The 26,233-nt window shown below is 64.5% G+C and overlaps 2 protein-coding genes across 15 annotated transcripts in view; both read right to left on the reverse strand.

The window, feature by feature from the left end:
• Positions 1-1,617: 1,617 nt before the first annotated feature.
• STAC3 (SH3 and cysteine rich domain 3) lies at positions 1,618-12,771 on the reverse strand. The gene is made up of 11 exons (XM_074935299.1): positions 12,607-12,771; positions 11,488-11,740; positions 10,781-10,878; positions 10,322-10,397; positions 10,112-10,209; positions 9,221-9,287; positions 8,925-8,974; positions 3,933-4,024; positions 3,031-3,082; positions 2,474-2,611; positions 1,618-1,981 (listed from the first exon to the last, which is right to left on the reverse strand). Exons 1-11 carry the CDS (start codon positions 12,670-12,672, stop codon positions 1,883-1,885), a joined length of 1,089 nt encoding a protein of 362 aa, XP_074791400.1. The 5' UTR covers positions 12,673-12,771; the 3' UTR covers positions 1,618-1,882.
• Positions 12,772-16,432: 3,661 nt separating this feature from the next.
• R3HDM2 (R3H domain containing 2) overlaps positions 16,433-26,233 on the reverse strand; it is a 105,897-nt gene continuing 96,096 nt past the window's right edge. For 10 of the 14 annotated variants that reach the window (XM_074935495.1, XM_074935497.1, XM_074935496.1 and 7 more), the window contains 8 exons: positions 25,900-26,138; positions 25,107-25,261; positions 24,238-24,338; positions 21,103-21,272; positions 20,747-20,891; positions 19,953-20,053; positions 18,512-18,596; positions 16,433-16,794 (listed from right to left, as the gene is read on the reverse strand). In XM_074935495.1, the coding sequence (XP_074791596.1) occupies positions 16,448-16,794; positions 18,512-18,596; positions 19,953-20,053; positions 20,747-20,891; positions 21,103-21,272; positions 24,238-24,338; positions 25,107-25,261; positions 25,900-26,138 (1,343 nt within the window). In that variant the 3' untranslated portion in view covers positions 16,433-16,447. The remainder of the gene's footprint in view (positions 16,795-18,511; positions 18,597-19,952; positions 20,054-20,746; positions 20,892-21,102; positions 21,273-24,237; positions 24,339-25,106; positions 25,262-25,899; positions 26,139-26,233) is intronic. The other 4 variants (XM_074935507.1, XM_074935500.1, XM_074935502.1 and 1 more) reach the window with 1 other exon arrangement.

The following is a 26,233-nucleotide window of genomic DNA, read 5'->3' on the forward strand; positions in this document are numbered from 1 at the left end:
TGGAGATGGCTGCTCGAGCTGGGATTTGAACTCCTGGCTCTGGGGTGTTGGGGTGGCCCCCTCCCCCCAGCCCAAATAAAGCATCGAGCCAGAGCCCCGTCCCCATCGTGTCTGAGCCCCTCATAGTCTCGTGTCCCACAGGGGCTGTGAGGATGAATACAGCAGAGAGTAAGTGACTTGCCCAGGGTTGCACAGAATGGCTGTGGCGGAGCCAGAAGTCCCAGCTCGCTTTGCCCCATTCTCCCACTCTAACCACTGCCCCAACCTGCCTCTCTCAGCTACCCAGGAGTTGCAATCCCAGCTTCGGCACCTGGATCTCCCCAAAAAAGCCCCAGCTTCCTGCTCACTGGCTAATGTGGGTCACCAACACATGCTCATGATTCCCCAGTGGAGACAAGGCCCAGATGGGGCTCGGCTCCGAGCTGCATGGGGCGTCCACTTCCCGCTGCTGTGGTGGGAGCTGCCCGTCCTGCAGGCAGCCGACGCTGGGGCCGCGGGCCGGGAAAGCAGCCTCGAGGGACAGCGGGAAATCTCCCCGGGCAGGGGGAGCGGCGCTAAAACGTCGTGCAGGAAACCCCACGGTGGCCCCCTCTGATGGACGCACAGGGGCGGGGATACGAGCGTGAGCCACCCCGCTGGGGCCCCCGGATCGCTGGCAGCAAGAAATGCTCATTCGGGAATTTGGCGACAAGGGTTAAAACGACAGGAGACAGTTTCGCGGTGGATCGAGGACCCTAGGTCTCCCCGGGCTGGCTCACCCCACGCACCGGCCCCAGCTGAGACCCAGCAAAGTCAGGTCACCCTGAGCAGCCAGGGACGGGAAGCAAGTTCATGCCCAGGGCTAGATCCAAGCCAGCCGCCACCCCGGCCCACTGCCCAGTCCTCCCTCTCCCTGGGCCACAACAGGACACCAAGCGGCCAGGCTGTGGGAGTTTTACGGATGCAAAACCCTGCCCTGTTCAAATGGGGGAGCCCAGCCGAGAGCCCGAAAGGAGAGAGCCGCAGAGAAAGGCCAATCGCTGTGCCGGGAGTGCCCCCTGCTGGCTGCACAGCTGCATCGCCCCCCCCAGGCCTTGGTGCCAGAGGATGCCAGGGCACAGAGAGGGAGGGGGCATAAGCCAGCAAACCCTTCTCCCCCCACGCACCTGCATGCCCTTCTGAACCCCCCGTGGCTCAAACCAACCCCTGCCCCCAGGCAGTGCCCCATGCAAACCTCCGAGCCACCTCACCTGCATCGCCCCCACCCCTGCATCTCCAACCAAGCCCCAGCCCCGCAGCCCCTTCCCCAGAGCGCAGCCCCGACACCCCCACGCCCCGGGTCCCCAGAGAGAACAAACTGGGAGGGGAAACATGGATATATTGACAACACGTAGCAAGATTGCAAACCCCCAGCAACAGCCAGGGTAACCCCCCCCACCACCACACACACACACACACCCCGGGGAAGGGAGACACCTCAAGGTACCCCAGCCCTAAGTGCAAACACACACACACCCGCTTCTGCCCGTCGGTGAGCGTGGCAGGAGAGAAATGTCCTGGGGGAGCTCCTCTCTGCCCCCCTTGGCCCCACCACCCCGCTTCCATCCTCCGGAGAGAGCAAACAAGGGATCTGCTGCTTGCCCCAGCCTGCCACGCGTCCCGGGCCAAGGCGGCTGACGGATCATGGCCAAGCTGGCACCCCAGCACCGATATCCCCGCTGAGGATCCGCTCCCTGCAGCGACGCGGGGCATTTATCCCAGGAGGGGGGCTCCATCTGCAGCTACCCCCAGGAGCGATCTCTAAGGAAATGCTCCCCGGGGGCCGTGTTCGGGCATGAGGCGCGGCTCCAGGCCCAGCCCGCTCGCCCCTTGGCTAAAGACCGCTGCCGGCGCCGGCCCGGGCTCAGATCTCCTCCAGGAAGTCGACGGGGAAGAGCCCCACCTTGCGGCCGGTGTAGACCTTGACGTACCCGTTCACTTCCTCCCCCTTCTGCACCACGATCTGGGGGGAAGGAAGGAGGGTACCCCGGAGGGGGGGCAGGTTAGACGCCACTGGGAACCAGACACAGAGCAGGCTGCCCATGGGGCAGTGGTGGGGCTGGGGTCGGAGATGCAGTGGGGCACATGGATGCAGAGCAGGAGAGACAGAGGGAGCGCGGGGGCAGAGACGTAGGGCTAGGCATCCATGCAGGTGGAGGGGAACAGGGGCAGAGAGGCGTGAGGACCACTGGGGAATGGAAGGGGGGAGGGATGGATCAGGGTGCAGGACTGGGCCTCATGCAGCGTGGGGGTGCAGGGCTGGGCTCCCCTGCCCTGGGAGGGGAGAACACGGAGGCGTCAGGGATTCGGGGCCGGGCACCCATGCCCTGAGCTGCTGGTGCCAGAGGTGGATGGCGTGTTTCTTGGTTGTGCAGCAGAAGGACCGGGTGGGGGGGTGGGGGGGCGTGTCGGGGAGGGGTGAGGCCCCCACCCGGGGAGCTGGCTCTGTGCTCACCTGATCCTTCTTCAACGTGATCTGCCCGATCTCCTTGTTACCCACGAAGGACCTGGTGACCTTGTGAACCCGCTCGCCCGCTCGCACCCGGACGATGAAGTTCGGGGGGAAGTAGCCAATTTTCTCACTGATCTTCCCCTGCAAGGAGTCACACCGGGGAGGGGGGCGGGGGGGTCACTGGGAGCAGCCCAGCCTGCAAGGACACCACCCCTCCCCCAACATGCCGGGCCTAGAACAGTGCAAGCGACGGGTTGGGACTGCGGGGTGCGGACATTGGCAAAGCTGTTTGCATGGGGGGAGCCCCGGGCTGGGCTAGCAGGAGCTGGGGATCAGGAGTGAGGGGCCCCAGCAGGGCCGGGGGGTGAACCCAGGGCTGGGCTAGCAGGGGGCTGCGGGCCGGGATTGGGGAGAAGCTCTAGGCAGCCCCTCACCCTCGTTGAGTGCTGAAGATCCACCGGCTTTAAGCTCTAACCCCCCAGGCGCTGCCCCCACCATGCGCCCCGCTGCTGCCGAGACCCCGGAGCCCTCCCCAGCTGACTGGAAAGACCCCTCCTTACCCGCCACCACTCCTCGTTCGAGTCATCCACCACCGTGATCTTCTCCCCTGGGCTGCAAGGGAAGGGACTTGGGCTAAGCACTGCGGGGCAGGGCCCATCCTTGGCACTGCGGGGCCCTGGGATCTCGGACACCAGCCCCAGCGAGAACGCCACGGCTCTGGGGCAGCCAGCTGGGTGGGGCAGCCTCTTCCCAGCCCCACAGATTCCTCAACCACTGGCCGCTGCATTCGCTCCTCCGTGGCCTCATGGGGCCTGCGCTGGGCCCCCGGAGATCGAGGATCAATGCCCCGCTCGGCCCGACTCCCTGTGTGACCTGGAGCGAACCCCCCGAGTATGAACCTGGGGGAATCCCCCCTTCCCCTGTGTGTCTGGACTGAGAGCTCAGGGCAGGGTCTGTCTGTGCAGCGCCCGGCACCAGGGGGCCCCGATCTCAGGCAGGGCAGGGTCTGTCTGTGCAGCGCCCGGCACCCTGGGGCCCTGATCTCAGCTGTGGTTCTCCTGGCTGTAAGCAGTGCAGCCATGGCAGCTTTTGAAAGCTCCAGCTCCCGGAGTCCTGTGACGAGGGGAGATCTTGTTTGGAAAAGGGAGGCTCTTTCTCCCCGTGGCCCAGGCAGGCGTGAGGACGGGACCCGAGCGTGTGCGAATGGCTTAGGAGCTGACAGCACAGAACGACCCCCACCCCTGGTATTTCTTCGTCTGTCTGAACCCAGCGGTGTTTGGAAGCCGGGCTCACAAGTTCTGCGCCCGGGGGGCAGCCGAGCTGCATAATGTGGATGCCAACCGGCGGAGACAGACCCTGCGACCGACGTGCCTCCAAGGACAATTTCATCCCTCGGGGGCTAGTGCCATATGCCAGGCCCGGGGCGCTCGTCACACACAGCCCCCCAGCCCCCCAAACTCACTGGAAATCCAGGTCGTCCTTCTCCAGGGCTTTGAAGCGATAAAGCGCCACGAAGTAATGAGTCTGCAGGAAGCCGGGCTGGGGCTTCTTGTTCTGCGGGGGCCGGGAGAACGGGGTCAGAGCAGCAGCAGGTGGGGCAGGGACTATGGGCACCATCTGGCTGCCAGGCCCTGAGTGCTCTCAGCAGGAACTGCCCTGCCCTGGCTGCGCCCCACGGCCTCTTCCCACCCCAGAGCTTGGCTGCAGCCGGGCCCCGCCCATGGGGGAGGATGGGAGGGGACTTGTCAGTAGGGGTGCTGTGACCCCAGGGGGAGAGGTCGCAGTGGGGTACAGAAAGGGGGTACCTTGTGTGACGAAGTGGGACTGTTCTTAATGTTTCCTCCGAATATTGTGGGGGTGCCTCAGTTTCCCCTATGCAGTTCTTAAGTATCTAGGTGGTGGGGTAAGGGTGTATGATCACTGCAGAGCCCTAGAGGGCAGGTGTGTGCAGGGGTCTGGACACAGAGAATGGCCGACACCCTGTTTCCTGGACACTGATGGCCTGGGCCCTTCCCCCCTGCAACGTGAGAGCTAAAGGGTTGGAGAACAAAGGAATCAGGTGACCTCCTGGCCCGGGAAAGGAACAAAGCCCAGAGGAGGAGGGGCTGGAGGGAGTTTCAGTTTGGGGCTGGCTAGGACATGGAGTGAAGTGCAGACGTGGTTGTCTGGCTCACTGCCCTCCAAAATGGACCCAGCTGAGGGGTCCTGTTCTCTGCACCTGCAAGCTCTGTTTTAGACCATGGTCCTGTCGTCTAATAAACCTCTGTTTTACTGGCTGGCTGAGAGTCATGTCTGACTGCGGAGTTGGGGGGCAGGACCCTCTGGCTTCCCCAGGAGCCCCGCCTGAGCGGTCTCGCTGTGGGAAGCACACGGAGGGGCAGAGGATGCTGAATGCTCCGAGGTCAGACCCAGGAAGGTGGAAGCCGTGTGAGCTGTTTGCCCTGCGGACAGGCTGCTCACCGGAAGGAGACTGCCCCAGAGTCCTGACTGGCTTCATGGGGAGCAGTTCCAGAGCATCGCCCGGGCACTCCGTGACAACTGGTGGCAGAGGTGGGATCTACTGCACCCCGTGGATGGCACTTCCCGCAGTAAGTGACTGGGGAGCAGTAAAACAAAGGGGGATTGAGGGGGACTAGGCGTGCTGAAGATTCAGAGAGAGACGGTTTCAGGGGGCGGTTAACCCCTAGGATTGTGTGACCAGAGAAAAGGACTTTTGCAGTAACAGGGTCCCCCGGGGGATTGCAGCGAGTGGTCCCAGGGGCGGAGGAGTCTGCAGCTCGACCCTGGCAAAGAGGTGGTGACCTCGAGAAGGGCTGGCACACGAGGGGTTCTCCCTGGAAACCGTGGGGAGCTGAGAGCACACAGGCCTGTGAGTCCACAACAACTTGGGAAGAGCGGAGTGATGGCCTGTCACCGTCTCCTGAAGAAGGACATTGTAACCCTGTGCAAAAAGAGAGGGTTGCGCATTGGAAAGTTCACCAAAGCACAGTTCATCGTGCAGCTGGAGGAGGATGACCGCTCTAAGGAGCAGATTCCTGACCCCAAATGGGGCTATAGCAGGATCTGGGAGCAGCTGGAGTGGGAGCCAGGCATCGCCAAGACTCCTGTCCCCGACCAGACGAGGGTCTTCACGATCGGGTTCCCCATCCGGGGATCGGAGATGGACGGGATTGGAGCTGAGTCCGAGAGAGCGAGAGGACCGTGAGAGACAGCGAGAGCCCGAGAAAGAGCTGCAGAAGCAGCAGCAGCATGAACTGGCGGTGGGGGAGCGGAGAGGCCTAGGGAACCTCCCCGGGGTGAGTGGGGATAGACCCCGGGGGGCCAGTTCCGCAGGGAACCTTGAGACTAAATTGCTGCCCCTGGTTAAGGAGGGGGGGGATGTGGATGCCCACCTCACTGCCTTTGAGCAGGCTGGCGATTTGAACCAGGGGGACCCTGCGGAAAAGCCCCGGTGTCTAGCTCCCTTGCTGGGTCCCAAGGCCACAGACTCCGTCAGCCAGATGGGTGGGGAGGTGGACAGGCTCCCACTCCTGACCCCAACCTATATGTCTGTGTGGAGTTTCCTGGGGCCAGGCCCCTCGGACCCCCAGTGGGAGCGGAAGGTGATGGTCAATGGGGAGACATTCCTGGGATGGCGAGATCCTGGGACAGAGAGAACTGTTGTCAGGCCCTGGGTGGTGCAGCCTCAGATGCTGAGGGGCTGTGTGAGCTGGGTGAGGGTCCCAGGGATGAAGCCCCTCACCCTGTCTATGGTCCAGATCCCTGTGCAGACCCAGGAGGGGTGGGGCTGGCTGGTCGTTGGGGTGCTCCAGGACACCAGCTGCGAGACCCTGTTGGGGGGTGACTGTGTCTCTTTGGGACAGGATCCAGGCCCTGCTCCTGTAACGGCCAAGGGTTTGAATTTGAATACAGGGAACCAATCGGTGGAGAGGGAAAAGGTCAGTGAAAATGCAGATGACCTGGCTGGCAGCAGGGAGGAGCCGCTAGGCTCAGGCTACCTACCTGCCTGTAACCAGACCCCTGGGGCTGGGTGGGACAGAGAGATGCTCCCTGCGCCCTTGCACTCTGGAGAGGGGGCTCAGGCTGGCTCTGTTGCAGTGAGGAAAGCAGCGAGCTCGCTGCCTACCCCCACTGGCACAGGAAGGGCAGCACTGAACACAGTGGGAGCTGAGACCCCAGCTGAGTGGGGGGAGACACAGGCAGGGCAGGGGATCTGTTGGGAGTGGCAAGGTGCTTGGTAAGGAAAGTTTGGATGAGCCTAGGCAGCCTTGTGAGCTGATGGCTGTGTCTAGTCAACAGTGTGGGAAGGCGAGGAGGGTGGAAGATGAGTGTCCCTGGACCTTACCTGTTAAGCTGGGTGGAGAATTGGGACAGTGAAGGAAACATGCCTGTGTCTGTCAGGGGTGTTGACTTGCCTATGGAGGGAGCTACCCCAGTCTCCAAGCAGTTGTCTGTGACCAGCCTTGTGTGCTGGGACAAGGGGAATGAGATCCCAAGCTGTGTGTCCGGTAAAGGAGAAAGTGTGTCCGGCTCTTCTTGGTCTGTGGAGCAGACAGAAGGGGCCTTGCAGCCTGTGATGGTTGAGCGTCATGCAGTTGACTCAGAGTTGGTTCTGGATTCAGCTAAAGCCCAGGAAGGGAAGGGTCCTAAGTTTGTGTCTGCTCAGGAGAATGGCCCTGTAACTAGGTCGCATCCAGTTAGTGTCTATGTAAAATCCCAGAGACCAGACAATTCTGGTGCTTGTATTTTGCCTGTTGCTCGTGTGTGGTTGGGAAAGGGTGTCGCAACTCTGTCTAATCAGGGTGAGATCCTAGCCAGGGCACAAGGAGAGCGTGAAGGTGATGTGATTGTGTTACCTATGGAGGGTGTGGAAACCTGTAGCAAGAAGGAAAAGATTCCTGAACTTGTGTGTGGCAAAGGGAAGGAGAAGGCTTCTGACCTTTTATCTAGGAAGTCTGTCAGTTTGCCTGAAAGGGGATTGTGTAGGTATCCGCCGGATGGGCCAGAGGTAATTCTGGATGTAAGGGAGACCCAGAAAGAGTCTGTTGTTGCTCAGGAACGTGTTCCTCTAGAGCAAGCCCTAGGTAAAGAGGGTAAGAGCAGAATTTCTGGGAGGGGTGAATTGTTGCATAGAAAAGCCCTAGGGAAAGGAATCCTCATGGAGTCTTTGCAAGCAGTTTACTGCCACTGAAGGGTGTGAAAGTGATTTAATCAAGAAAGTTTCAGTTCCTAACAGCCAGAAATTTTCTGTTGTGAATGGATCCACTGACTGTCCTGTTGAAAGACCCAGTGGGGATAGCTTTGAGAAGGTCTCAGATGGAGTGAAAGCTGTTAAGAAACTTAAACAGTCCTATAACCAAGTGGCTGTGTTTGGCCAGCTTGTTGGGGAGAAGACCCAATCCAAGTTTGACCCCCTGGGGTTTTGGGGTGGCCAAAGGGCACGGGCCGCAGAAACCTTCCCACATGCGGCCTGCGAGTGCTATCGACCACCCCCGACCTAAGGGAGGGCGTGAAACTGGAAGGGTCTGGTGTAACTCCTACCAAGGAATGGCAGAGACGCTGGGGCATCCATGGGAACATTGGTGGCTTCGAACTTCCCCAGGTCACCGGCTAAAGTGACCCCGCTCAGTTCGACCTCGAAGGGGGAGAGATGTGACGAAGTGGGACTGTTCTTAATGTTTCCTCCGAATATTGTGGGGGTGCCTCAGTTTCCCCTATGCAGTTCTTAAGTATCTAGGTGGTGGGGTAAGGGTGTATGATCACTGCAGAGCCCTAGAGGGCAGGTGTGTGCAGGGGTCTGGACACAGAGAATGGCCGATACCCTGTTTCCTGGCAACTGATGGCCTGGGCCCTTCCCCCCTGCAAGGTGGGAGCTAAAGGGTTGGAGAACAAAGGAATCAGGTGACCTCCTGGCCCGGGAAAGGAACAAAGCCCAGAGGAGGAGGGGCTGGAGGGAGTTTCAGTTTGGGGCTGGCTAGGACATGGAGTGAAGTGCAGACGTGGTTGTCTGGCTCACTGCCCTCCAAAATGGACCCAGCTGAGGGGTCCTGTTCTCTGCACCTGCAAGCTCTGTTTTAGACCATGGTCCTGTCGTCTAATAAACCTCTGTTTTACTGGCTGGCTGAGAGTCCCGTCTGACTGCGAAGTTGGGGTGCAGGACCCTCTGGCTTCCCCAGGAGCCCCGCCTGAGCGGTCTCGCTGTGGGAAGCACACGGAGGGGCAGAGGATGCTGAATGCTCCGAGGTCAGACCCAGGAAGGTGGAAGCCGTGTGAGCTGTTTGCCCTGCGGACAGGCTGCTCACCGGAAGGCGACTGCCCCAGAGTCCTGACTGGCTTCATGGGGAGCAGTTCCAGAGCATCGCCCGGGCACTCCGTGACACCTTGTCAGGGGGCTGTGACCCCAGGAGTAGGGGTCAGGGGCAGAGAAGTGCAAGGGGGGTCCAGGAGGGGGTACCTTGTCGTCGGGGGTGCTTTTCTCTGCCTTCTTGTCCCCTTCTGGGTTGCCTGGAAGCACAGGAAGGAAGAGGAGAAAGGGGGGTTCAGTTTCATTTACCAAGTTAACAGATGGGTCCCCCCCTCCCCCAAGCACCCAGGGCCCAGGCTGTGGGCAACACCCCACAAACTCCACCCTGCTGCTAAGACCCCAGGGCAGGTGCGGGGGTGGCAGGAAAACAACTGGGCCGGAAGCCCTGCCTGGCATCACGGGGCACAGAGCTGGGCAGGCCCCGGCCAGACCCCTGCAGCTCGCACCTGCCTCGAGTTTGCCCAGTTCGTGCTTCCCAGGCTCCGACTCCTCGTCCATCATGGTGGCCAAGGGCTGGAAGAGAGACGGGGAAGCAGGTTAGAGAGGGGGCGCCGGCCGGGCGCCGCGGGAATGTGGGTGGCAGGGAACAGGGGGCTAGGCAGGACCCTGGGGATGGGGAGGGGCAGGGAATGGGGCGCTGGGGCTGGGTCGGGTCCCAGGAGACTGTGGGGGGCAGGGAACAGGGATTGGGGCAGAACACTGGGGATGGTGGGGGGCAGAGAACGGGGGGGGCTGGGCTGGGTTGGGCCCCATTGGATTGTGGGTAGCAGGGAACGGGGCGCTGGGGTTGGGCAGGGCCCTGGCAGACGGTGGGGGGCAGAGAACGAGGGGCTGGGCAGGGCATGGTGGGGGCAGGGAATGGGGCACTGGGGCTGGGCAAGGCCCTGGCGGATAGTGGGGGGCAGGTACAGGGCACTGGGGTCGGGCTGGGCCCCATTGGGTTGTGGTTAACAGGGAATGGGACATTGGGGCTGGGCAGGGTCCTGGTGGATTGTGGGGGGCAGGGAACGGGGCGCTGGGGCTTAGCGGGAGCCCGGGAACCACGCGCTGTGTGTGGCTGCCGGGACGCCAGTGGCTGCCATAACATTTGGGGTGCAGATCCTCACCTCCCAGCCCGTGGACGGGTCCCCAAGACGCAGCAGGGAGATTCTGGTCCCTCGCCAGAGCGCCCCATGCCAGGGCAGCCTGGCCTCGCCCCCAGCCTGCGCCAGACGTTCCACCCCTGCCCCCGCGGCCCCCCACAGGCCTCGGCTTTGGGGCACTTCCTCCCCCCACCAGCGCCCACCCTGGGGACCCCCTTCCCCTGCCAGCATGGCCCCCCCGTCCCTCCAGCTCACGTTCTTCTTATCGTCCTGCCCTTTCTTTCGCTCCTTGTTGGCCATGACGACGCCCGTCCGGAGGGTCTCGAACACGGGGTCGCTGCGATTGGCTGCCGCTGAGTCAGACACCACAAGGGGGCGGTGAGTTCCGGGGGGGGGGCGGAGGTTGTTCCACTTATGGGGTGGGGGGGGTCTGTGGCCCCCCACAGGGGAGGGGCTGGTACTTACAGAGCAGCTCCCTGACGCAGGCATATTGCTGGTTGCTGTAGAGGGGGGAGCTGTACGCCCGGCGGAACCCGGGGGGCTGGGAGCGAGAGAGAGAACGGGGGAGTTACCGAGGCAGGACAGAGGCCTGCATAGCCAGGACTCCTGGGTTCTAGCCCAGCTCGGGGGCGGGGGGTGTCTCGTGGTTAGAGCAGGGGCTGGGAGCCAGGACTCCTGGGTTCTATCCCTGGCTGTTGGAGCGGTGGGGCAATGGGTTAGAGCAGGGGAGCCAGGACTCCTGGGTTCTACCCCAGCTCTGGAAGGAAGTGGGGTCTGGTGGTTAGAGCGGGACAGGGCTGGGAGCCAGGACTCCTGGGTTCTACCCCAGCTCTACCCTCTAAACCTGTGGGACCTCAGTGAGTCATTTCCCCTCCCCGTGCCTCAGTTTCCCCACTGGAGCAAGGGGGGCCGGGCCGGACTCACGATCTTCCCGAAGCAGCGCTGCATCTCCACGTAGGACTGGCAGTGCTGGTGGATGCTGGTTTTGCAGTTCTTGCATCTCAGGCCAAACTTGTTGTTCACTGGGGGGCGGGGGGGACAAAGACGGGTCGATTAAACGTCCCAGCCATGGAACGGGAGAGGGGGCGGGAGGCTGGACAGGGACCCCCCCAGCAGGGATCAGGGCTGGCACAGGGGCAGTGTGTCCCGCCCCCCGCGACTGGCTTCACAGAGCCCTGGGAATGGATGTCTCCTTGGGGAGGGGGCGGCCATCGGGCCCCTTCAACCCCCATGTGTCCCACTGAGCCGGGCAGCAGGGGCCACGTTACTGTCCCCCAGGACTGGCCAAAGTGCCACGGGGAGGAGGGGCGGAGTCCCAGTGGGCTGCCTCTGTGTGGGTCACTGCCCCCCCCAGTAAGGTGTCCCCCCCCCACCCCCCGTGTCCCCTGCCCCCTTGGGCCAGTGCCCCCTGCCCACTCCTCATCCATGCTCCCTACCTCTCTGGCCTAAATACCCCCTCCCTCCTCCTTGCCTGTGCCCCCCTCCCCAGCCATGCCCCATCCCCCCAGCCATGTCCCCCACCCCCATCCCCCCAGCCATGTCCTGTCCTATCCCCCCCCCCACCGGCCTCCCTGGCCCCTCCCCCCTGGACCGCCACCCTCCCCAGCCATGCCCCCCCGCCCCCTACTCACGGACAATCATACGGGCGCAGACATCACAGAACTTGGGCTTTTTGAAGTACTGATCCTTGAACTTGTGGGGCTTGTCGTTGACGGGCTTCTGGGGCTCGGGGGGCGGCTCAGGCTCCTCCTCCTCCTCCTCCTCCTCCTCGTAGAAGTAGTAGAGGGGCCCCCCCGTGGGGCTGACCAGCTCCCCGTTGGGCTGCGCTTCCGCCGGTGGCTCCTCCTTGGGCCTCCGCAGGAACAGCTGCTTCAGTGCCCGGAGCTGGGGGGCCGGGGGGGGGGGAGACACTGGGCACCTCGGAGACACTGACGCCCCTCCCCGGGGGAAACCGAGGCATGGGGGGGAAACGGGGGCTTGCCCCAGGGTCCCACGGAGAGTCAGTGGCACAGCCAGGATAGAACCCAGGAGTCCTGCCCCCCCAGCCCCTCGCTCGGGCCACACACCCCCGCCCCCTGCCCTCAGCAGGGCACCTGGCCTGGGGTTCCCCCATCCCGGCACAGAGCCCCGGATCCGGGCTCATGCCCCACGGGCCAGGCGAGGCCACCCTGATGGATGGATGCAGCAGGAGCCCAGACGGTGTCCTGGCTCCAGAGGGAACGGCTGGGTGCAGCCGGGGGGGCTGGCGACGCCCCCCCTCGTCTCCTTTGCACACCCCAGGCTGCTGTGGGTGCCAGAGCCACCTCCTCTGCTGCCCACGACTGCCCCCTGCACCCCCAGCTCGCTCCGCCCCCTCGCTAGGCCCCCCACTCTCTGGGGCCTGCTGTGCCGGGGGGGGCAGCATTGGCAGAGGACCCCCAACCCCTCCCTGCAGGAGTGTGCGCAGGGCACCCGTTGCACTGGCATAACGGGCTGGGCGTGCCGGCCGCGGAGACCTGGGCACGGGGAGGTGGGGGGCACGCGGGCAGCAGGCCACGTCCCCACCGACACCCCCAACTCATGACATCCCCGGGACTTGGGGGGGTCCCAGCTGCTGGGACACAGGGACCTGCGTCCCCCCGACTGGCAGGCAGTGGGGCCGGAGGCAGGATAGGCCCTGGAAAGGAGCCCCCCCAAGAGGGCCAGGGAGCGCTGGCGGGGGGAACCTCTCAGCCCCCCCATCCCGAGCCCAATCCCCTGGCAGCACTTACCCTGCTCGCTGGCTTCCCCCCGGGCGCGGGCGAGGCTGGCGGCGCCAGGGCCTCCCTCTCAGTCATGCTGCAAGGGGGAGCAGAGGCGTCACGGGGCCCCGGGGGCTCCCCTGGCAACACCCGCTAACCCGTAGCCAATTGACGGCGCCGCGGGATGAGCCAGCTCGGTGCCCGTCTCTGCCCCACAGCAGCGCCCGCCGGGGCCCAGTACGGGGCATCCATGGGCACAGGGGGGCCCACGCTCCTGCCCACGGTGCCAGACGAACGACCTGCCCGGGGGCTTACACAGCACCAGTCGGCGTCAAGGCAAGGGCCCTGCTTCTCTGCCAAGGCCTTACTGCGCCCCTGAGAGTAGACAGCCCCAGCCCCACAACTGCAGGACCTACCGATCGCCCCCTTTCTGCTGTGCCCAGCAGGGCCACGCCCGCAGCTCCCCACACGTCCGGCCCAGACGCTATTTTAAGTTCCCGGCATCATACGAGCCCTTGCTCCCCCAGCTTGCAGGGGTGTGTCCGCATGGTGTCTGTGTCGCAGGGGCGTGTGTGTGTGCGTGTCTCTCACAGGGGTGCATGTTACAGCAGGGGTGTGTGTGTCTGTCATGGGTGTGTGTCACAGCAGGGACGTGTGTCGGTCGCAGGGGTGTGTATGCGTGTGTCTGTGTGTGTCACAGGGGTGTGTATTACAGCAGGAACGTGTCTGTTGTGTGTGCGTGTGCCTGTCACGTACGTGCGCGTGTGTGTGTGTGTGTGTGTGTCACAGGGGCATGTGTAACAGCAGGGACGTGTATCTGTCGCGGGGGTGAGTGTGTCTGTGTGTGTGTCATGGGTGCATGTTACAGCAGGGACGTTTGTCTGTCGCGTGTGCGCGCCTGTCACGGGCGTGTGCGTGCGACAGGGGTGTATGTTACAGCAGGGACGTCTGTCGTGTGTGTGTGTGCACGCCTGTCGCAGGGGCGTGTGCGTGTGCGTGCGACAGGGGTGTATGTTACAGCAGGGACGTCTCTCGTGTGTGTGTGTGCACGCCTGTCGCAGGGGCGTGTGTGTTACAGCTGGGGCAGGGCCACAAGTAACGCTCGATAGCGGAGGCCGGGGGCGCTTTGGGGCTGCCGGCCCCCCTGCCCCAGTCTGGAAGGGAAGGGGGTGTCCGAGACGGCTGCACAGCCAGGGAAAGAAGAAAGACAGCAGGCCGGGCGGGAGGGGAGGGGGGAGACTCACCTCTGAGCTTCGGGCTCCCTCCCAGCTGGGTAAATCCTCCCCAGGAGCAGCGCCGACGGGCCCCGGCTGCCCCAGACCAGCCAGCGCCGACCCCCGGGCCTGGCTGCACAGGGGCGCTCGGCTGCCGGCCGGGGACGGAGTGACAGGGCGAGAGGGGAGCGAACAGCTGAGCCCCATGCGGGAAGCTGACGCCGAGAAATTGGAGCCTGCACACGAGCGGGCCTGGCTGGCGGGAGCCGCTGGCTGGTTGCCTGGAGGGTCCGGGCGCCGGTGGACGCGGGCACAGGGTAGCCAGCCCAGCCACAGATGGGACGGGCACCCGGGCTGCAGGTGTTCGGTTCCCATGTCCCCGCGGGGACAGGAAAGCGCGTTCTGCCCCCGGGATGCACCGAGCTATGTCCACCGGCCAAGGAGCCGCGCTCTGAGGATTCTGCCTGGGAACAGGGAGACCCAGCGGCCGAGGAGCAAGATATTGGCAGGCTTTCCCTCCCTGCAGGCATTGGGCTCCGGCAGACGGTGGGGCGAGCCCCCCAGACCTGCCTGATCCCCCCCATGCAGAGCCTGAGGCTCGGTCACCGGGCTGGGACAGGGTAAAGCCACTTCTGTGTCCTTCTAGTTGGGGGGCCCTGCCTGGCCCAAAGTCAGAGCAGCCTCGGGGCTGCTCCAGCTTGTGTTCTGTTCCCCATGGCCCTGGGCTGCAGACAATACCCATAATGCAGCGCACGCGGGGCACGCCCCGAGCCGCTCTGGTGCCAGCTGGGGAGGCCCTGGCTGGGCAGTTCTCAGGGGGCCGCTTGCACCCCCTTTTCCTGCCCCCCACCAGCTTCTCCGCCTTGAGCTGCCATCACAGGCCCTGTCCCTGGAGGGCTCCCACCCTGTCCCTTCCTGCGGAAGCTTAAACCACATGGGGGGTTGTGTCCATGTCCCCCTGCATGTGGGGAACACCTCTGTCCTCGGGGACTGGGACAGCCGCTCTGCAGCAGTCTCCAGGCCCCATGGCCAGGCCTTCGCCCGACTCCTCTGCCTGCCCAGGGGACAAGGAGCAATCGGCTAAACGCCCCGGGCAGGGAGGCTCTGGGCCAGACTTCCAGGGACATTTTGGCATCCCCAGTATTGGGAGTTTTGGGTCCTACCCCCGCACTGGCCTGGGAGATGTGCAGCCGGGACGCTCCTTGCCCCCCAGCATCTCGGCGATGGGACAGGGAGGCCAGCTGCTGCTGAACTCGGCCCAACCCAGGCCGCCCGGGGTGGGGAGCTCAGGCCTGGGGGCTACGTCCAGGAGTTGGCTGTTTGCCCCAGAATCCGTCAGGCTCTGGTGCATGTGGATCCGAAATCCCTTCTGCCAGGCTGACCCCGAACACCAGAGTCCCCACAGAGGGGAAGGGCTGGGGCCCTGGCTGCTCTGCGGCGGGCAGCGCTGGTCTCCAGCCTGAGACTCTATCGTCCCCGGGGGGCGCAGGTGGGCACGGCCCCTCCCAGGGACACCCCCCTCCTGCTCAGCCCCAGCCCTGCTGCCCCCGCGGCACAGCCCAGGAGCTGAGCTATTTGCCTGCAGGCTGGTCTGAGAATCCCCCACCTGCCCCCTCCAGTCGGCTCTTACCTCTCTGGTGCGTTCTGCCCGTCACCGCAGGGGCTGGCCCGGCCCCCGGGAGGCTGGAGCGCTGCAGGCCGACGCTGGGCCTGCCGTGCGGTCTGTGCCGGGCCTCGCTCCTCTCCCACGGCGAGCGTAGCCTGGCCTGGCGGAGCAGCGAGCCAGGGCCGGTAGCAGTAGCCCACAGGCCACGAGGCTTGGCCGGCTCTCTCCGTGCCGCGGGGGTGCAGGGCCCGGGATCAGCTCCACCCCCAGGGGCCCGGCTCAGTGCCGCAGGGCCGATGCCGCAGGCAGGGGCTCTGCTCCGTTGGTGCCAGTTCCTGGAGGCTCCAGTTTGGGCACGGATGTGGCCCTGCCTGCCCCTGGCTATGGGGCTCAGCGGGGAGCCATCCCTCCCTTCGATCCTCTCCAGGGCCACCAGACTGCCCCACACTGCCATCCCAATGGGGTGGACTGGGGGGCTCGGCCCTACCCTACTAGGTGTCTAGGCCTGGTCCTTGGCCCTGCTGCTGAGTGGGGGCGACACTCCCCCCCGTGAGCACCCCTCCCCCACTGGTGCCACCCCAGGAGGGGTACAGTGAGGGGGGGAGAGGGGGCAGTCCCAGAGATGAGTGGGGCACGTCTCGCATTAACCCCTCGCGCTGGGCACAGAAACCGGAAGCAGCTTTAAAGTGATGGACGATTTTTTTTTTTTTTTTTTTTTATATTTAAAAACAAAACCAAACCCCCGCCGCCCCCGCCCCCCCGGATTAAATAGACTGTACAGCGACCAGACCCAGCCAACACCTGCGTGTGCGACTGAACGCGGTGCCCGCCACGGCACAACGCGGGGCGAAACGAGACACGTGTCCGGGGGGGGGCAGTGGGGGGCACGTTACCGGGAGGTGAGGGGGGGGGGGAAATGTTCTTCCACTCAAAAAAAAAAAAAAAAAAATACCCCAATCATCATCAATTTCTCATCTCTTCATTGTGTCCATATAAATAGAGGCCGGGCGCGCGGCCGGCGGGGGGGCGGTGGGGCCGGGCCGGCGGGGGCCTACTGGGAGCTGGCCCGCTCCAGCACCCGCAGGTCGTAGTTCTTCTTGGCCCCGCGCAGCCGGAAGCGGCTGAGCGAGTTGTTGAGGTGCAGCGAGGCGTTCTGGGCGGCCAGCGGGCTGGGGAACACGGCCACCACGGTGTACAAGGCAGCGAGGTCCGGGTGCCGGCCGTTCTCCGCCGGCCCGTGGTGGTCGCCTGCGCCGCCCCCGGCCCCGCGCCGCCCCTGAGTCTCCTTCAGCCACTGGATTTTGGCCCCGGCCATGGCGAGCTGGGTGAAGAGCTTGTCGGCCTCGGTGCGCGTGATGCCCTCGGGCAGGTCCGTCACCTCCAGCACCCGGCCCAGCACTGCGGGGAGACAAGCCCAGGTCAGCGGCTGGGAACCAGCGACAGCAGGGAGGGAGGGGGTTGGGTGCCAGGACTCCTGGGTTCTCTCCCTGGTTTGGGAGGGGAGTGGGATCTACAGGTTAGAGCAGGCGGAGAGGGCAGCCAGGACTCCTGGGTTCTATACCCGGCTCTGGGAGGGAGTAGGGCTTAGAGGTTAGCGCGGGGGGGCTGGGTTTTGCTCTGGGAGGGGACCGGTCCCTGCTTGAATCCCAGAGGCAGGAGCTGGGAAGTCCCTGCAGTTCATGCCCCAGGGCACCCCCTTCTCCCTGCGGTGGGTGGGCCAATGCACGTCCCATGCAGCCCTGCAGAGCCTGTCCCGGGGCACAGGACGCTCCCTGGCAGGAGAGTTTGCCTCCCCACCCTGGAGCCAGACTCGGGCCCGGGGACATGGGTGGGGAGGGCTGAGGGGGGACCGAGCACTCAGGGCTCCTTGGGGGGCACCTTGGGGAGCCTCTCCGGGCAGCACGGCCAGTCCCAGACACCGGTGCCTCCGAACTCAGGGCAAACCCAGCTCCCGGTGGAGGGCAGGAGCAGCTGATGCCAAGGGGCCGTGGTTAATTTCTGACCTGGCCCAGAACGGAACCACACCCGCCTGTGCCAGCCCCACGCAGGGGGCAGAGCCGGGCCGTGCCCAGGCCATGCCCGCAGGCCGAGCTGCCCGTGCTCTGCAGCTGTCAGGGCACAGAGCGCGTCGCGGCCGCGGCTCGGGCTCCGGGAGCCAGGCGGGGCTGAGCGGCAGTTCGAGGGCCCCGGCAGACCGAATTCTGTGCTAATATTAAACCAGCGTGTAACAGATCCCCCGGCCCCTGCCTGCTCCACTGTCCGAGTGAGGGGGTCTCCCTGCTGCAGCTGTTTATCCGGGGCGGGGAAGGGGGGGGATTTTAAGCCTCCCCTGAGACCCGTGGCAGGACATTGCCTTGCAGCCTGTCCCCAATTAGCAAGCGCTGAGCGTGCTCCCTGGGGGGGCGGCAGAGAGCCCTCTGCTGGCTGCCGAGCCCGGCGTTTGGAGAGAACCCCAGGTGAGCAGCTTCGGCTGGGGGATCTCAAAGCACTTCACAGGCGCCACCCCGCTACTATCTCGGTGGGGAAACAGGCAGAGAGAGGGAGTCAGCGAGAGGAACAGCCCACAAGTCTGGACACCAAGCTCTGCTCTACCCACTAGACTCCCCTCCCCGAGCTGGGCACAGAACCTGGCTCCCAGCCCCGCCCCCCACTTTAACCAAGAGACCCCACTGCCCCCCAAAAGTGGGGGTAGAACCCAGGAGTCCTGGCTGTCAGCCCCCCCCCCCACCATTAGATCACACCCCACAGTGCAGTGTGTGCGTCTCCTGGCACACGCTCCTCCAGCCGCTGGACGCAGCTCGGCTGGGGGAGCACAGGGCGCTGCGCTTTGTGCCATGTGTGGTGGGGGCAGAGGGGGAGGCCCGGGGGCCTCTCCGCTGCCACCGCGCACACTCTCTAAGGGGGCTTGCGGGCAGCACTTCCGAGGACCATGGGTCTCTCCTCTCTAGTCCCCAGCGGGTCCCGTCCAGGATCGGTCCCTGCTGCCCAGTGACAAGGGCCCAGTGACAAGGGCAGGTGACTGGCGAGGGAGGCACCCGGGAGGCTGGGCTGGCCGGGGTGTTTGCCAGCCAAGGCCAGGCACGGGTGGGCGTGAGCAGCCCCCGAGGTCACTTGCCTACGTCGCTTGTGCCGAGGTCGGTGGACGCTGACTTGAGGGCCTGTCTCTTGCCTCGGTTTCCGTGTTTCATCCCTGTCTGGCCCTGGAAGAGCGAAAACAGAGTCACCCGGAGAAGCCGCCCCATCCCGCAGAGCCGGCTGGGAGCCCCTTGGCCAGCGTGCCCAGAGCACAGAGGTTAGCCCAGCCCCTGGTGCAGCCGAGCGGGGACAGGCAAGGGCCGTTTCCAGCCTGCACTCCCAGGCCAGGGAGCAAGGAAGCAGCTAGCTCCCTGCGCCCGTCTCCACCTCAGGGGAGATGCTGCAGGACGCTCGGTGCGGATGTCCGGCTTGGGCGAGGCTGGGGGCAGAGTGACGTTTCAGCCCAGGGACTATTTACATGGGAACTCAGCTGGCCTGCTGTCAGCCTGCTCAGAGACGGGCTGCGGGCACTGGGCTAGGGCCCCGATCCTGCAGCGCGGGGCATGTCCTGGCGGAGCCCGAGCGTCCCTCTGCACCAACCAGGGCCTAGGTCTGCAAAGGGCCACGCTCCGGGGGGGAGCACTCTTTGGGACTGACTCACTATTGTAATTTTTTCCTGGCCTGAGGGTGGGGAAACTGGGGCCCATCCCCCACATTTTGCTTCTTTCTGGGGGGCAAAGGTGACTGGGACCCCACTGGCTGGAGTTTGAAGGGGGGGCATTGTTTGTTGGGCTTTTATACAGGTAGGCGAGAAATTCCGCAGTTTCAAAGCTTGTTCCTTTTCCAAATCCAAATGCCAGATGCTTCCGAGAGACTGAACACAAGAGGGCAATTACCGAGTGATCCATCCCCTGCCCTCTAGTCCCAGGTTCTGGCCGTCAGAGGCTTGGGGGACACAGAGCCTAGGGGTTCATCCCTGACCATCTCGGCTAACAGCCACTGATGGACCTGTCCGCCATGAACTTTGAACCCAGTTATACTCTTGGCCTTCACAACGTCCCCTGGCAATGAGTTCCACAGGTTAATTGTGTGTGGTGTGCAGGACTTTTTCTCTATGTTTTGAGTTTGACAAAAACAGAGTTTTGGGTTGAAAACCCACCATTAAGGACAAACGTCTCCTGTTTTCCCACCTTGGGACTCAGGTCTGGCTTCCCCTGTCCAATTCTGGGGGACGGGGGACAGGAGCAGGGCTACAGCATCAGAGACGTCAGGCCAGTGAGTCCCTGCACCGAGGGTGGGCTAGTGCCGCAGACAGACCCATACTGAGGGAGCAGCTTCCTCTTTGGGAGCCCCCCAATCTCTGCGTCCCCCAAAGAGCCCTCGAATCCGAACAGGGAAGACCATTCACGAGCCCCCCACTCCTCCACATCTCCAGCCCCAGCAATGCCAATGCTTCCATCCGAAGTCGGGGGCCAGGAGGAGCACTGGCTGTGATGGGGGACCCCAGCCTGCCTCCGGGCTGGCGGCCGCACTCCCCCTACCTGGTGTGTGCTGTAGGTGGACTGGCTGGGCAGCAGAGGAGCAGGGCAGATGGAGAGATTGTACTGCAGTGGCTGGCCCAGGAGAGAGTAGCGCCCGTCGCCTGGAAAGCAGAAGCAGAGATTTGGGGGTGCTGGGGCAGGGGGGTGCAGCGCTACAGAACCCCACAGGAAATGGTCCTTCCCTCCACGCTCCCTGCTCCTGCCAGGGACGTGCGCGTCAGCTCGGCCACAGCCATTCCCGTGAGCAGGGGGGGCAGCAAGGGGGTGAGGCCTTCTCTCTGGGCACCAGTCTCACGGGCACAGGCCGGAGAGGCGGGGAGGACGTGACAGTAGCAGGGTGAGTGGTTATATGGGACACTCGCAGGCCTTGAGTTCGGGTTTTCAAGGCAACCCACGCTATGGACCCATCTGGTGGGTCCTGTAACACCTGGCCAGCAGGCCCCGCCCCCTGCAACAGCTGGCCCCGCCCCATGGGGCACCAGGCTCCGCCCCCTGCAACAGCTGGCTGAGAGGCCTCAGCTCCCTGGAGCGCCAGGCTCTACCCAGCGACTGCTCTGCAGGTTCGACGGCTGCCTCGGCAGGTCAGGGTTTACTCTCTGGCCACCGGCGCCTCCCAGGGGACCAGGCCAAGGGCCCATTGTCCGGATGCAAACTCCCACAATGCACCCCGTCAAGACCACCCCATGCCTTGGGCCCGGGCCCCTCGGAGCTCTGAGCTTGGCCAGTTTCACCGCAGAGGCTCTTCTGGTTCCAAGGCTCCCTGCACCCCGTCTCACCTGCGGCGCCCTTCTCACCTTGTGCTGGGCCCACGGGCCGGGGGAACTGAGTGAGGACCGGGAGCGGGCCGAGCCCTGTGCAGACGCTGTTGAGGTTGGTCACGGGAGACGGCGTCGGGGACTGAGTGGGGGACGTGATGGGGCTGGTTAGCTGGGTGCTGGCCTGGAGACGGGGGAAAGGGTTAGAGGCACGGATCAGGCCCCGCGCCCCCTACCCCCACCCCAAGGGGTCGTGCTGAGCTGGCTCTCTGTAAGGGGCTGAATCCGACCCCCAGCCCCCCTGGCATTGGGTTAGTGCCTGGGGCCCTTCTCTGCCCGCATCAGGCTCAGGCCGGGGCCCCGCCCAGGCTGCAGTGGGCCCCCCCGCCCTGTACCTGGGCGCTGGTGTCTGGGTTGTACAGGTCCCCCGGCTTCTGCCCCCGCTGGTCGAGGCCATAGTATTTACAGTGGCTCCACTGCACCACGGGAGGGTTCTGCGGGGGCTGGGGGCCGCTGGGCACGTTCAGCTGCATCACGACCACGCCGGGCCCCGACGGAGACACCCCTGCCAAGAGGAGACGGCGGCTGGGACGGGAGCTCCCAGGGTCACAACACTGGGACTGGCACCCCCTGCCCCCAGCCAGGCGAGGGGTGCTCACATCAGAGCCTGGGGAGCTGGGGCTGGGAGCAGCTCCCCTGGCTACAGAAACCTCCACTCGGTGGTGCAGGGGCTTTCTGGGGGGACCATGCCTGGCACTGCACCCCAATCCTTCCCAATGCCTGGTACTGCATCTCCATGCCTGGCACTGCACCCCAATCCTTCCCTGTGCCTGGCACTGCATCTCCGTGCCTGGCACTGCACTCCAATCCTTCCCTTTGCCTGGCACTGCACCCCAATCCTTCCTTGTGCCTGGCACTGCATCTCCATGCCTGGCACTTCACTCCAATCCTTCCCTGTGCCTGGCACTGCATCTCCATGCCTGGCACTACACCCCAATCCTTCCCTATGCCTGGCACTTCACTCTAATCCTTCCCTGTGCCTGGAACTGCATCTCCATGCCTGGCACTGCACTCCAATCCTTCCCTGTGCCTGGCACTGCACCCCAATCCTTCCTTGTGCCTGGCACTGCATCTCCATGCCTGGCACTGCACCCCAATCCTTCCCTGTGCCAGGCACTGCACCCCCATGCCTGGCACTGCACCCCAATCCTTCCCTGTGCCAGGCACTGCATCTCCATGCCTGGCACTGCACCCCAATCCTTCCCTGTGCCAGGCACTGCATCTCCATGCCTGGCACTGCACCCCAATCCTTCCCTGTGCCAGTCACTGCATCTCCATGCCAGGCACTGCACTCCAATCCTTCCCTGTGCCTGGAACTGCATCTCCATGCCTGGCACTTCACTCCAATCCTTCCCTGAGCCAGGCACTGCATCTCCATGCCTGTCACTGCACCCCAATCCTTCCCTGTGCCTGGTACTGCATCTCCATGCCTGGCACTTCATTCCAATCCTTCCCTGTGCCTGGCACTGCATCTTCATGCCTGGCACTGCCCCCCAATCCTTCCCTGTGCCTGGCACTGCATCTCCATGCCTGGCACTGCACCCCAATCCTTCCCTGTGCCTGGCACTGCGTCTTCATGCCTGGCACTGCACTCCAATCCTTCCCTGTGCCTGGCACTGCATCTCCATGCCTGACACTGTGTCTGGCATGGCACCCCCTATTCCTCACCTCCCCATGCCTGGCACTGCACCCCCATCACTCCCGCTGTGTCCACCTGCAGTGGAAGCCAGGAGCTCCCGGGGCCCCAGCCTGCACTTGGGTGACCCCGTGGGGCTGCGGCGAGGATGGCAGAGCGGGTGGCTCCAGGGCACAGGGACCCTAGGGAGCGTTCCTTTCCTGTCCTTCTTGGGGGGTCTGATCCAGACCATGCCAGGCTCCCCCAGGGGAAGAAACAGGATGCTGAGAGCAAAGCAGTGCCCTGGCCTGGCCACCACCGACTCCGCTCCCCCGCACCTCCTTTCTCCCCCCAGCCCCAGCCTTGCTCCTCAAGGGAGGCAGTGCAGCCTAGTGGGAGCAGCGCCTGCTAGTGCCACCTGGAACCGGGCTCTGTGCTCTCTGTGGCCCAGCCCGGCCGGCCGACCACACTGGGGGTTGCACTGCGCTGGGACGGGACCGGGGCAGCGCCAGGTGGGGCCGTGTTCGCTCCCTCGGTGCTGGCAGGAGGATGAGGGAAATTTACCAGCGCTAAACCCTGCTCCGGCCGATGGGGGAAGGGGCGGGGGGCAGCTCAAGAAAGCAGCCATAGCTGGGCTGGCACAAACGCTCTGGTCTGGCCTTGGCCTGGCTGCTGACCCCCGGCCCCGTAGCCAGCTGGAGAGGGGAAGGGTGACATCACGGGCCGCGCAGCTGTTGCAGGGTCACTCCTGACCTAGCTGATCCGTCCTGGCCGCCTGCTCGCAATGCCAGGCAGCCCCAGGGGTTTGGCTAATGCCGGTCGACTACAGAGAGGTGTTGGTGCGAAAACCCTGGCACCCTCCCCTGGGAGCCTAGAGACACGCTCCCTCGTACTTCCTGTGTACCCGCCCGACCCCTCCCCTAACACCTGCCTCTCCTGCATGGCCTGCTGCCCCCCAGATATGCACCGGGGGCCCAGTTCAACATCCCCAGCAGCACCAGTGCCCCCAAATGCCCACACCACTCTGCCCTGGGTGCCCAGGCCCAGCGCATGCCAGGAGTCCTGGCTCCCAGCCCCCCTGTGCTAACATCTAGACCCCACTCCCCTCCAGAGCTGGGGATAGAACCCAGGAGTCCTAGCTCCTAGCCCCCTGCCTGTCACCACAGTTTTAAAAGCTTGATTCCAGCTAATTCAAGGCTGTCGAGTCTGAGAACGCCCAGAGCCCGCTGCCATACCCGGTGCCCCCAGCAGATGGCACGTGAGGCCCAGCCAACAGAAGGCTGGGAAGAGCCCCGTTGGCCCTGGCTGAAATGCCTGGCTAGCCCATGGGCAGAGGGGCCGGGCCCCTGGGCACCACTCACAGCCACTACGGGGGAGGCGCAGAGCTGGGCTGTGTGAGCGGAGCAGCCCTGCCCCAGTTCTCCCCCCAGGCGCCTGGCTCGCTAGGCGAACGCACTGGCTGTCCCAGAGTGTCCGAACGCTGAGCCGCCTCCGTCTCTCTCTCCAATTTCCCTACAGAGCCCTGGTGGAGGGGCAGCCTGGCCGCCCAGCGTCTCTCCCAGAGCAGGCAGGGCAGCAGGGCTGGCTGCCCCACACCAGGCTCTGCCTGGCCCCAGCCCGGCCTTGGCTTGTCTGCTGATGACCGTGGAGGGCAGGGAACTGGGCTGAGACCCACCCGACTCAGTTCACAGAAGCCACCAACCGCTTCTGTTGGCCTGGGTCGGAGCGGGTGGCTCAGCTGTGCGTTACCAACCCCCCCCAGAGAGCCAGCCCCTCCTGGGCTAGGACGCCAAGGTACTTCCCAGCGCCCCAGCAGGGGGCAGGGTGAGCCTGGGAACCGGCGGTCTCTCCTTACCCGAATACGGCTGCTGCATCTGTGGCGGGCTGCAGGGCGAGGGAGACTGGGGCATCTGATACTGCTCGGAGCCGGGAGGCTGCAGGTACCCGACCGAGGGGCTGCCAGGAGGAGAGAGCTGCAGTGAGGCGTCAGAGCTGCATTTCCCCAGACCCCGCCTTTGAGAGGCAGCTTCTCCCCAACCCAGGGGCTGGGCGACCACACCCGTTTGTGCTGGGGTCACCTCCCCGCTCTGCAGACGCACGGGGACTCAGGGCAGCCCTCCGTGTGCTGGCTCCTGGCTCACTGGACTGCTGCAGTGCAGCCGGTTCTGGGGAGGAGCACCACACTACGGCTCGGAGAAAGGGAACTCTGGCGATGCTGATGCCCCGACTTCTCGGTTGGGCAGGGAAGGCCAGCGGGGTGAGCAGGGGGCTCCAGCTGCAAGCTCAGGGCTGCTGCTCCAAGTAGGAATGGGGTGGAACGGCACGGCCCAACTGGGAAGGAACGGATGGGGGACCCCAGCGCATCACCTGCCCTGCACCTTCCTGCCCTGATGCCCGAGGACATCACAGCCTGGGCATGTGGGCGACAGGCCTGCCTTGGAAGGAGCTAAACCCTCTGCTCCTCAGCAGCCGTGCCTAAGACTCTGGAGCAGGAGAGGCTCCAAACACAGCCCCCTACGTGCCCCCTGGTTATCCCCCACTGCCCAGAATCTTGCCAGCCCAGCAGCAAAGGCCCCCCCTGGCTCCCACGACTCTGCCTTGCTGATCCTCTCCCCTTTGACCAAGGCCAGCGCAGCCAGCAACCACCCGCCGCACGGCCCCCCGCAGGCACCGTGGCCCCTCGCTCTCCGAGCGGAGGTGGGCCGGAGATGCCGCTCACCTTACCTAGTGCCGTTCTGCTGGGCCGTGGGGATGACGCTGTAATAGACCGGCATCCCGCTGGACTGCAGCCCTCCCTGAACCGACTGGCTGGCGGGCACCAGCACCGGCTGCTGGAACGGCTGCTGGACCACCCCCTGCGACTCGCTAGCCACCGGGACCTGCATCGAGAAGCAGAGGGGAGCCATGGAGAGTGGCTCTGGAGGAAGTGGCGCTCCCACCCGAGGCATGACCGGAACCAAAGGAGGAACGCGAGGGAGTCCACACCAGGCTGGGGGCAGCCTTGCTAGGGAAGGGGTGGAAGGCCCATTGCTGGGGATGTGCCGACGGAGACCCTAGGGCACTTTGGGCTGGGACTGGCTCTGCCCACACCCCCAAGCTCCCAGCGTCAGGGCCTTTCACACCGCGGCCTCTCCCCCAGCCCAGCACAGGGAGGGAGTGACGCGTTCACGCCACTGCCGGGGAATGAGAACACCCATGGGTGTGAGAAGCAAGGCAGGAGGAGCAGGCTTCTGGGGGACCCCGTCTGTGCAGCCGGCATTATGCGCCCGGCCTCCGGTTCACACCCCCTGCTCCGGATTACGTCAAGAGCTAGACGAATCTAGCTGCGCCCACTGTGACTATCAATACCCGGTTACCCTGGAACTGGCGCGGGGGCAGTGCGCAGACATCAGGGCTCACACACCGGCCTGGCTTTTGGGAGTGCCAGGAGGGGGGTATACAGCAGCCTTATCTCAGCTGGGCTGGCGTCGCCCCCGAGTTATGTCACGTGGCCTCGGAGCACCGCCCCGCTACCCACCTGATACGAGGGCAGTGCCGTGTACTGGACCATCAGACCTTGCATCTGGCTCCCCATGTTGCCTCTTTGATTGCTGAGGAGGCCGGAGGTCTGGGATGGCTGGACTCCCAGCATGCTTTGCATCTGGCTCCCCATGTTGCTCCTCTGATTGCTGAGGAGGCCGGGGGTCTGGGACGGCTGGACTCCCAGCATGCCCTGGTACGTCTGCTGCTGGTTGGACATCATTGGCTGTAAACCTGCTGCGGGACAGGGGCGGGACGTAAGCGCGTCTCCAGGGCGCCGCGGAACTCCAGTGACGCAGCTCGGGTCCCTTCGTTCACGTTCCGCACCCCAG

The sequence above is a fragment of the Natator depressus genome, chromosome 20, assembly GCF_965152275.1.
Source record: "Natator depressus isolate rNatDep1 chromosome 20, rNatDep2.hap1, whole genome shotgun sequence".
Taxonomy (NCBI): domain Eukaryota; kingdom Metazoa; phylum Chordata; order Testudines; family Cheloniidae; genus Natator; species Natator depressus.

Coding starts and splice junctions, on each gene's coding strand:
- STAC3 (XM_074935299.1), bottom strand. CDS start 12,672: ATGACTGAGAGGGAGGCCCTGGCGCCGCCAGCCTCGCCCGCGCCCGGG. Junction 8,975..9,220: donor ACTGGGCAAACTCGAGGCAG/GTGCGAGCTGCA, acceptor CTGTGCTTCCAG/GCAACCCAGAAGGGGACAAG. Junction 2,612..3,030: donor CGAACGAGGAGTGGTGGCGG/GTAAGGAGGGGT, acceptor GACTCCTTGCAG/GGGAAGATCAGTGAGAAAAT.